At 27.1% G+C, this 11,949-nt stretch overlaps 1 protein-coding gene across 1 annotated transcript; it reads right to left on the bottom strand.

Moving 5' to 3' along the window:
• Nucleotides 1–2,408: 2,408 nt before the first annotated feature.
• LOC101218731 (adenine phosphoribosyltransferase 3) lies at nt 2,409–9,706 on the bottom strand. Its single transcript, XM_004150595.3, has 6 exons — nt 9,439–9,706; nt 9,222–9,332; nt 6,959–7,051; nt 4,530–4,679; nt 3,764–3,822; nt 2,409–2,835 (listed from the first exon to the last, which is right to left on the bottom strand). The coding sequence occupies exons 1-6, from the start codon at nt 9,659–9,661 to the stop codon at nt 2,776–2,778; spliced, it is 696 nt and encodes a 231-aa protein (XP_004150643.2). The 5' UTR covers nt 9,662–9,706; the 3' UTR covers nt 2,409–2,775.
• Between the last annotated feature and the right edge of the window lie 2,243 nt (nt 9,707–11,949).

Below are 11,949 nucleotides of genomic sequence, written 5' to 3'. Positions count from 1 at the left end.
ATTTGACTAATCAAAATTTCTCCCTTGATCAAGTTTCTCATTAATCAGTTGATTAACGTAGTGTACTGGAGGAACTCCCCCTGAATCACGTCATTCATCAAGACGTAAACAAAAGTTCTTTTTAAAACATCATATTACATAAACTTGAATTTCAGATGTTGTAAACTCATGCTAAATAGTAGCTGGTACAAGTATCAGCAACAAATCACACCATTGAGAGAAGACTTACATGCATCTGGTTCTTATGAATAACTGGCTGTTTAATAACAAAGTCGTTCTTCCCAAAACTATCTTCTTCTACAGCAACAACGTTTCTCTCACTCTTACAGAAAAACACACTTCAAATTCTTATGAATAACTGACTGTTTAATCACGAAGTCATTCTTCACAAAACTGTCTTCTTCCACTTGCGCAATCACACGTTTCTCTCCATTCTTTTACCAAATGAAGCACACTGAATAACGGCCATACATGCACATTATGAACTCAACAACAAATCTTCACAAAAAGGAAATAATATTTGTTAAAATGAACCAAATAAAATAATTTTCCCATAATTAGAATATTCTTCACAAACTTTCTTTAAACGAGCTGAACAAATAAAATATCCATCTTGACTTTTGAAGACAGACCCATAAAAATTATAAAAAAAACTATATCATCCAAAATTTATATTTTATCAATAAAATATTATGTTTCATACATTTTCATCTACATTCAACTAGGTTGATTTTCAAATCCATGCACCATATTCAATATATTCTATATATACAATTGAATTGATCATTTTTCAATTAGTCTTCTAACAAGTTTAAATGAAGATTTGTGAGTCAAGACTACAAAAGCCCACAAACCTTAGCTTCGTCATATTTTTGTGATGCCTAGGAGCAATCAATTGACCCAATAAAAAGATGCAGAAAAATTGATGAGAATTCAAGGATGAAGAATGTAAAAGTCGGAGACTAAATAGAGAACGTTCAGAAGCATCATTTCAAAAAAAATAACAAAGTGACATGAGGATGCCAAAGATATAGGTTTTTCAATTTTTAAGTATTGCTTTGTAATTAAGTATGTTTTTGATGTTAAGATGTAGGATGTGCTTACCACTATAGTATATTATGGATCTTATAATTGAGGGATCGAAAAAAAAAGTGCACTATCAATTTGTATTATTTCAATAATATATTTTCATTTAAATTTAATTATTCATTTCAAAACAATAACTAATTATAATTCTCGAGAAATTTGTTAAATAATTATACTTTTTGAATATGGTAGAAATACATAAAATATATAGAATTGGCACAAATGTTCAAATAATAATCAAGTCAATGTCTATATCCAAAATTTCAATCCATTTAAATATTCAATATGTAATTGAAACATATGAAAGAAAAAAACCACTTATCGATCTAAAATCTGATTGAATAAATTGTTTTATATGATTAAATCCTTTATATCTTTTAGATCATTCAATTTATACACACGTATATCATAAATCTTGAGTAAGAAGTCTTTCAAGAAATGGGCGTCTCTCAAGAAATAAAGAATGAAGTTGAAAAATGTATTTTCAAAAATCACGAGTAAATAAATAAGCTTCATATTTTTTGGTATAATTAGTTTTTTTTTTATTTAGTCAAATAAAATGAAAAGTTAATGTGCATAGCACGTGTTACCAACTAATATATATATAAATTTAAAACTACAAAAAAAGTGTAATTTTATTTTGTGTAATTGGATTTGGAATTCAAACCAAACCCTAACCATCACCCCAATTCACCATCACATCAATTCTAACCATATGCTAATAATTTTGAGATTCAAACCTTGCAACAAATGTAGAAATTGCCACGTCGTAAATGAACCAACAAAGTCACGAGTTGCTTCTTGCTTCTCTCTAGTTTTTTTTTTGTGATTCCTTACTTCTTTTTCTTATCATTAATGAAGCGGAAATGATGATAGTGTTGAGAAGGTGTTCACCTAATGAAGATGTCTTTATACAACTATTGTCCAATCATATCTTTTTCAAAAAGAAAAAAAAATAGAGCAACAAACCAAGGACTTGTACTAAGCTAGGTTGCTCTTCTCCACATTCATCAATAAATATTTTTGAATTGAAACATGATGACTGATAATGGTGCTAATTAAGGAGTTATCAACCTAATTGAGATATCTAGGTACGGGTACTAATCTCTCTGACCTCTAGTATGAATTTTTTAAAAAAAAAGTTGAAGAAACAAACCAAATTCCTATACTAAACTAGATTTAATGTCGTCTGACATCCTTTAGTGAAATTTTAATAATTTTAAAGACATGTCTCAAATCCAAGTTCGTACGTTTATACTCAAAATGCTCTTGAAGAACTACTCCTCAATATTTATGTTGCAAAAAAAACCTCTCATTCATCCTAGACAAACCACAAGAAACATATATTATTTGAAGTCACAATGTTTCCCCCTAATCATACCTTTAGCAACAAATAAACCATATTCAATATTTGGACTCTCTGCTGCAAATGCCCCCAAGCAAAAAGCTTCAAGTAAGTCAAGGAAAGAATGGTGGTCGAAAGATAAATCTCTCTTTTTCTTTTTCATGTGAAACTTCAAAGTTCCCAAATATAAAATTCAATGATTAAATAGAGCAAAAGCAAGAAGCTGAGGAACAAGAACGAAAAAACAAACTGTGTGAGATGAGAGATCAAAATGAATCTGGCAAGAAGGGGGAGTCCTCCAATGTACACATATCTTCGTACACCCTCATGATCATTGCGGCAACTTAACCGCGTCGATACTCCACTAAAATGTACAATGATTTCCCGCTTAATCTCTCCCGACCCTGTCAACAAAGTTTGTTCCATTTTTTAGGAGCAGTTTATACACGTACATATACCAATTATGTCAAAACTATTTGTAGATATAATACAACCTAAAATAATTTGTTACGATTTTAAAAACTATTGGTAATACAGACATATCACTAATAAGTTACCAACCATACAGTGTAAATATGATTATCTTAACAAATACATATACATTTGAATACCTTTAAGTTTGTTTATTAAAAAACACATTGGTAAGTTCTTAAAAGAAAATTAAAATATAAGAGATATTAGGTTTCTGTTTTTTAATTAGAAAAATTAAACTTACCTATACAACTTTGTACTTGTTGATTTATTTGTTTTTATTGTATACTTTTATTAGTGTTTTCAGAAGATAGGTCAAATTTTGAAAATTAAACGAAATAGCTTTCAAACCCTTGTTATCATTTACCAAAAATTAATCACAAATTGAAATGTCGATAACCAATCAAAGTTACAGTAAATTATCGAGTAAGAAGAGCTTTATTGGTGATATGGTAATATATATTTGAAATTGAAGAATGCGTTTGAAATACATTTTCAAGTGTTCGATTTAAAAACCAACTCATTTAGAAAAAAAATAAAGTGTTTTATAACCATTCAAAGTAGTTTTTGAAATGTATTATAATCAGTTTTTATCCTAATTGTCTAAATAAAAATGAGTTTATTTAAGCAATTAGATTCAAAGCATATATTAAAAAAACTACAAATATCATATTCTATGATAGATCTGGTATATCAACAATAGACCATAAAAGCCTAACAACCATAAATTATTTCTGCAATTTTTTTTAAAATATTGCTATACATTTGATTATTATCTACAAAATTATTGTCGATTGTAATTATTATTTTAAATAAATCATTTTTTAAATCAATCCAAATGGGTTAAAGCATTGGGCTTACCTTCAACTCTGGTAATTCAATTACACAAGCACATTCAACCACTTCGGCTCCCGCTCGTTCTACACAAAACATTTGGTTGACAATTACCAATCATAAAAATGGCAAACTTAAATAACATAAACGAAAATGGTCAAAATAGAAAAATTCACAAAAATATTTACCCTTATTAGAATGTAATTAATTGTCTTTTAGTAATTTATTTTATACAAAAATAGTTTGTTTTTCTTTTTTAAAAAAACTCAGTTCTAACTATTCTTATTAAACTTTAAGTTTAAAGTATAGATTAAATTCTAACATATCCATTCAGTTTTAAAAGTACTTATAAAGAATATCAAACAAGTCAATGACATCTCAGCTATGTGATTTATAAAAGTAAAATTTAAAGTTTGAAAAACTCGTTAAATATTTTAACAATATCAATTAATACCAGTAAATCTTGAGAATTATACTAATTAAAATGTTAAAAGAATATATAACGAAACAAGAAACTTTAAAATAATTTTAAAAAATGTGTGTAGACTCAATTTCCAAAAAAGAAAAAAATCAAAAATAACTTCAATATATTAAAAAACGAACTCAAAGTTTAAGAAAAAAAATATTAACATTTATACGAAACACTATCCGTTATACCATTCTATCTACTACATCTTTTCATAATTAATTTTTTTTCAATGAACTTTATTACTCGGAGAAAAATAGATTATTTATAACTTTTCAAGAAATAAAAAGATGAATATTTGGAGGGAATTATAATAGTAGTAAATACCAAGTAAATTGATGGCTGCAGAGAGAGTACCACCAGTGGCAATCAAGTCATCAACAACCAAAGCACGTTCCCCAGCCTCAACAGCCCCAACATGCATTTCTATGCAATCTCTTCCATATTCCAAAACGTACTCTTCATGCATTACTTCACCTAAACCAACCCCCACAAATCTAATTATTACATTTAAAGTATTAATATATATATAGCAAAATCTATCCAAGTTAATCGATAATAAAAACTTATTACTTGATCGACTATATTATAAATATTGGTTCATCGTGGATAAACTTTAATATATTTTTAATTTTATTATAACGTTGTTATACACTTACTTGATTATTATTTTTAAATTTTTTACTCATTATAACTAATCTAAAAAAAGACAAACCCCTCCCATTTTCAATAATTTGTTTCATGTGTTCTATTCAAATAATTTCAAACATTTTTATATTTTATTAGAAAAAATCAATGATACCACATATGTTAATGTAAATATAATAGAGACATTTTTAAATATAATCCAATAAATCAAAATATTTATAAAATATAACCGAGGTTTAGATTCTATCCTATAGAGTATATCTTAATAAATAATTTTAATACTTGTACAGTTTACAACAAATTTTCAATATAAAATATAAATAGTAAACAAATTTTAATTCATATGTATTTTTAGAATAACTAAGTGTTTAATATTTTTTTTCTTTATAAAAAGTATAATATTATTATAGTTTACTGTTTTTAGGGAAGCATATCACATGATCTGCTTCTTCTACATTTATAAGTTACAAAAGGCAACCAATGTGATATTCCCACTTGCCTTGTAGTTTTCTTTCCTTTTCCTTTTTCAAAATGCAATTGTCTTGTCTTTCTTATTAGACCTAATGTTGCTGTTCCTTATAAAACGTTTTATATTCTATTTTATTTATTTTAAAAAATTATTATCAATAATTTAGCTTTTTATCATAATATTAAATACATATTTCAGCTATAAATTCTATATTTTGTAACTTGTTTTGTGTTAAAGTTTTGTTTTAGTCTTCAAATTTTTAATTAATTAAACTTTTAATGAAATGTAGATTAGCCTCTACATTTATCATATTAATTAAGTTGATTTATCATGAGAATATTTATTTGTAATTTCATAATATTTATTTTCCATGTAAGTTGTTCTTATTTGATTATTTTTAGTATGATTATTTTTAGTCTTTTCTATCTTGTTAGAGATGTTAACACCATTAGGTTATATTTTTTAAAAATATTATTCAATTTTTTTATTTGCTTCAAGATTTCAATTTAAAATTCTTTTTTTAAAAAAATCAAGGAATGGGGAAGCAGGAAATAGGAAAGAGAACATGAAAAAGTTGAGATTTGAAAAAAAAACTAATTAGTTTTGTGATTTATTTTATTCAAAAGTGTATTGATTATGTTTTTGTGTTGGCACAAAAGATTTGTAGAATAAATTAGGAAGATTTTGTGAAGATCTAATGGACAACAATGAAAGTAAGTTTTTTTCTAAAAGTTTTAAATACTAAAACAGATATTTTAAAAATTTTAACCATCGAAATAGAACAAAATACAAAATTGAGTGACCAAATCCATAAATGGTAGTAGGGTTAGAGGGGTATATAAAGGGAAGAATTCACATTTTTTTTTAGTACTTTTGGGTGATGGGTAAAAGAGAGGTTTGGGATTTGCATGAAAGAAGGTGAATAAGGAATGGGCAGAGCCTTGCATGTAGGAGAGAGAAGGGAGTGGTTGCATGTAGGAGAGAGAAAAGAGAGAATGGGAAAATGGTTTAGGGTCAAGATCATGCAAGAGAGAGAGAGTATGTAGGGTCTTGCATGTTAGGGAGAGACTAAAAAGAAGAGAAAAACAAGGCATGCGATGGAATGAAAAGCAAATCAATAGGAAAAATTAAAAGAAAAAATTGGCAACAATGACCTCAGAAAACAATAATTCATATGTACTACTTTAAATCAGATTATTTAAGTATTAGAACGTTTTGAATCAGTTACCCAACCCCTTTGAATAACCCATAGTTTAGAGGAGTATCATATCTTCATATCTAAGTTGAATCTATTTATCTTATTTACATTACTTATCATCATGACTTCAAGATATTAAGAAGGCAGGATTGTATAATTTCTCTAACTTTCTATTAGTCAGGATTGTATAATTTCTCTAACTTTCTATTAGTGCATTTGAATCAATGACTTGATATATATTTCCTTTTAAATAATAAATTGTTAATGAGTTATGTAAATATTTATGTCAATTTTCTATTGATTGTGAAGGATATAAACAAGGTATTAAATTTTCAACTATATACGTTAATAGATAAACATAAAATGAGTTGTGATTTAGGGCTAATAATACTAGTTTAATTAGGATAATGTATTATCATTTTATAGGATTGAAGATATTACCAGGTAATTTCTTTGGTTTTCTCAAGGGCACAAACTTGGCTCCAATAGCCAAAGCAATTGGAGGACCAAAAATAAACCCTCTAGCCTCAATTCCTGAAAAATATACAAGCAAACAAACATATTTCAACCATATATACCATCATCAATGTGTGAAAGAAACGCTTGACTAATTATATACTATTTAACATATATATAAAAATTAAAACAGGACAAATAATTATTTTGACTTTCAAGCCTTTAATTCCTATAGAGGACCATGCTCATATGTTGATTGAATTTCAACAGTTTTTCGTCAATAAAATAAGCTGTTCAATCATAATTAATCATACATCAATCACATTTGATTGTATTTCAACTATACAACAACCTTATCCCATTTAAGACTCCAAATTAGGAAATTCAATCTACATTAGTCTAATAAACCTAAATTTCACATCATTAGAGTCAAGAGCGACCTAACTGTTGATGACTAAATATATGGTGTTGCAAAATGAAAGTCAGCGAATATACGAGGGATAAATGCCTATTTGATTATTATTTCGTTTTTTTCAAACTTACTGAATTTAAACTTAGAACCAATTCTAATCGGTATACGAGACTATTTGGAGGACTTAATGTAATCATGATTAAATTGAAAAAGAGAACATAATTGATACATAATTGTGAAGCGTGAAAATAGTAAAAAAAAAAAGAGTTACATTGAAAATTGAATGAGTTTGGATTACAAATAAGACCCAAACTTTTCGGTTTAAACATAAATTTTGGATTACATTACATGATTACAAACTCATTCATTATGGCTCCTTAAACAACCCTAGCTATAAGAATTTCAAGATGTATATTTTCCTTTTCCTCCCGACCACACAAAAATAAAAACGTTGGGACATAGTGGCTTAAATCTGCCTAGAAATTATGCTATCTAAAGTCAACAAAAGTACTACGTAACCATTTCTTTGTTTAAGCATTTTACATTACAAAGAATATTTTCAAAATTCAAATCATGTTAAAAGGTTGTTGTTTATAAGTCCTTTCAAAAAGCTATTAAAAACACCAAATGATTATCAATCAAATTCGAGAAAAAAATGTAATATCTCTTTATTCTAAAAATTTAGGTCAATGTTGGAAAACCAAAGCAAGCAAAAGGCAGTGGAAGAGTGCCAACAAGTCATGTAAAGAAAAAAAATGGTCCTAAGTTTGGTGAAGTGGAAATTAATTGTAAGACACATAACAAACTTGCTTCAGCTTTAATAAAAATGGAAGTTGAGTCTTATAATGGATCACTATTATTCAACAGCTTTGAACATATGCAATGTTCTTATTATGATGGGGCAAAAATAATAGAATTGGATTTGAAAAATTTGTGGTTGGTTTTCATTAGGTATGACGTTTATAATTTCAAAATATGTTAGAGAAAAGAAAACTAATTAATCATGAAGACAAAGATCAAATTGAGTAGTGAAATTAGGTGAAATGACATAATTTGTCTGAAATATTACTGAAAAAAAAACTGGAATATAGTATCATGAAAATGTAAAAATTTAGGCCATGTATTTTCAAAATGAAAAAAAGAAAAAAAAAAATTGTATAGTAAATTAAAGGTTAATTGATATTTGGTCCTTTCCATAATGATTTTTGTTATGCAAAAAGTTAGGTCATATCTGCAGACAAAAATTTAAAACAATTTGTTTCAGAATATCAAACGAAATAAAAGTAAAAATAATTTTAAATTAAGACTATCAAAATTAACTAAAATATGAAATATTACAATTTATCTACAATATTTTTAAAAATTGTCATTTAAAATAACATTTCAAATAAAACTTTATTACAACTAAAGTTTGCATCCATTTAAATACATTTCCTTTGATATAAGAAAGTAAAAATATATTTTAACCTCACATGTCATAGTTTACCATTGGGTTCTTAGGTCGATTACACAAAAATTAATGTAATTATAATAATTAAAAAAAAACCGATTTGATTAAAAAAATAAACAAACTTTTAAAATTGTAAAATAAAAAATAAAATTTTCCAAAAAAAGGAAAGAAAAAAGATGAACATCTTGAATCATTGGACAAAAGTTGGAGGGAAGAAATAGAGAAAGGCATAACAAAATCATCGTCCGTTAATCAAGGCGTGAGCGTGAAAAATCCACATTTTGCAAATTCACGATGAACAATCAATCAATCAAGTTGTAATTAAACGCTCATATATAGGAATCAAGAACCAGAGATTGGAGAATTTGGGTGCGATTTTCTTGTACCTGCAACGACGGAGATGTTTTTGCCCTTGTATCGTTCAACGAACAAATCAATGGTATCCTTGAACGCTTTAGGTTCAAGTAACAGAGTTGTGATGTCCTGAAACAGTATACCTAAAATTTGCGAATCGAAAATGGAGAATATATTAAAAGGATATTGGAATTGAGAGAGAGGATAAAAAAGGTAAGGACGAAGAGATTTGATTAGAGAAGAACGAACCTGGTTTTGGAAAATTAGGAACCACTCGAATTTTGGTTCGGATGCCATTGATGCGAGGATCTTCTTCTTCTTCAATAGTCCTCGACATTGTTATTAATTTATTGCTCTCTCTGTTTTCAGAGATTTGAAGAAAATGAAAAGAAAGGAAAAGTCTGTGTTTCGTTGTGTTATTGGAGGAAGGAATTAAAAATGGTAAAAATGGCGTTGGGAAGAGAGATTGCATTTATAGGGTGGAAGAGAGGGAAAAGAAAAGGTGAGAAACAACACAAATAATCTCTCTCCACTACAATTTCATTTAATATCAAAACTATCTCTTCCTTTCTAATACATTCTCTCTTGTTTGATTTTTAAAATTAGTTATTTTATTAATCAAAAATATTATATTTTATGACAATTTTTTTTTTATAATGTGGGATATAATAGTCTAGTAATGTATTTTGATTGGATGTAATTCAACAATCTTGTTCGATTTTGAAGTTTCACCCCATAGTAAATTTGTTTTTTAAATTCATCACATGAAAAATACCATGGTCCAACTTGTCTAGTGATTGTTTTTAGTGCCACTAAGTATAAACCAATGACTTGAGGAATTATATTTTCTTTTTTCAAATCCATCTTTATTTTCGGTCTAGAAATAAAACATTTTTATATATTAACTTTTAACTCTTTGAGACTCTATGTTTATTTATAATACATTATATATGTATATAAAAAAGTTTCTAATAAGTCTCCTAAAATAAATTTTACATAAACAATTAAGACAAATTTTGGAAAGATTAAATAAATGCAATATTTTATCTAAATATAAAATTAGGGGAAGTTCTAATTTATCATATTCTTTTTTAATAGGGCATAAATAAATATAGGTTAAATTAATTTTGTTTTAGTTCTTTGTTTTAAGAACAACAAAACAACCAAAATAAACATATATAGAAAGAAAGATGACTCCCCCAAGAGTCACAATTGGATTGAAAGATAGCAAACTAACCTCACATCAATTATGTCAACATTTGCATTGCATGTATAAGTTATGGAATCTTTTCCGTAACTTCTTTCATTTGAATCAATGACACTTTTGTCTTCAACATTCAATGAACTTGATTAGTTGGACGAGTTAGTGATGAAAAATACAAGTTTAAAAATGATAAAGCTTGCATATTTGCTTCTCTATAAGGATCAAACCCACTTTCGAGATTTCACTAATAATTTAATTTCCTTCTTTTATTGCAACTTAGCATCATGTGTAAGGAGTCAATTTCCAACTCCATATCAAAGAAACCCACTTTAGCCGCCACACAAACAAACTCCTCTCATATCATAGTCATCATCTTCAACACATCAAATATTTGAACTACTATTTTATACAACATTTTGTTAGTTTACCTAAATTATTTTTAAAACTTGATAAACGTTTAAATAATTTATACATACCAAATAGAATTCACACTGAAATAAAATATTGGAGGAGGGTTGGTGCATTGAAATAATAGTTAAAGCCCAATTTCAAAATTTCCCTTTGTGGAAATCAAAGCACATATGTTGGTAATCTAATTTAATTAATTAGCTGTTATTGCCAAGATTTTTTGGCAGCTTTGTTACCTAAGTGGTCCAATTAATCAATCTATTTAATAAATGGAAGTTTGAAATTCAAGTTGCATTTTCTTATGCTTATAATTTAAAGTTAAATTGATGGTTGTTACATGTAGACTGTATCTTGACATTCTTTTTCAGTTAAAGCAACCAAAAAAATTATGATAATAGAGTTTATATTACTCACATTTTCAAAACTACAAAAATAAAAAATTTAAAAATAAATTAACATCAAATTATCATTTGATTATCGTTATATTTGACAAATTTACAATATAAAAAAATGTTATAAGTTGTTTTTTTCTACATTTTTTTTTGTCATCTAATACAATTTTCCTTAAATTAAGTTAATATCATTCGTTGATTTGTCATTTTTATAGTTATTAATCAAAATTATTAATTCAATCAAATTGATATAAAGGTTCACATTCATAGAATGATACTATTAATTTTTGGTAACAAAAATATTTTAGTTAATATAAAATTTACTTAAGGTTAGTTAGTGCAGTGATCTCATGTGAAACTGATTTTGGCACTACTTTTGCAACTATTTTAAGGAAAAGTATATAACCATACGAGTATTGTTGTAATTGATTTTGTATTAATGTACATAATGGACACTCAATATGAACACAATTGGCAAGCAAGCCTAGGCCACAAAATAACATATTGTCAAAAAATTAGCCCACATAACTAAAATGGGTCTATAGAGAGAATAATGTCGAGGTCAAGTCTAACAAAAAAAAAAAAAAAAAAAGGTCAAATGGAATATTTCTCATGCATGCTCTAACCAAAACTAGCATCCTAGGACTATAGAAGATGCTCACACTTTTGTCAATGTCGAGTTTAGCCTAGCAAAATGTCCAATTGAATTACTGTACTAATCTATTAGGACAATGTAAGTTCTCATAGTTTATTGTT

The sequence above is a fragment of the Cucumis sativus genome, chromosome 3 (assembly GCF_000004075.3).
Source record: "Cucumis sativus cultivar 9930 chromosome 3, Cucumber_9930_V3, whole genome shotgun sequence".
NCBI lineage: Eukaryota > Viridiplantae > Streptophyta > Magnoliopsida > Cucurbitales > Cucurbitaceae > Cucumis > Cucumis sativus.
This window is presented reverse-complemented; position numbering and strand designations above follow the sequence as displayed.

What these genes read in the sequence shown, in the direction of transcription:
- LOC101218731 (XM_004150595.3), bottom strand. Translation starts at nt 9,661, where the DNA reads ATGCAATCTCTCTTCCCAACGCCATTTTTACCATTTTTAATTCCTTCC. An exon ending in TGCAGCCATCAATTTACTTG is followed by an intron (nt 3,823 to 4,529) that starts GTATTTACTACT and finishes TGTTTTGTGTAG; the next exon opens with AACGAGCGGGAGCCGAAGTG. An exon ending in TTGAATTACCAGAGTTGAAG is followed by an intron (nt 2,836 to 3,763) that starts GTAAGCCCAATG and finishes CTTTGTTGACAG; the next exon opens with GGTCGGGAGAGATTAAGCGG.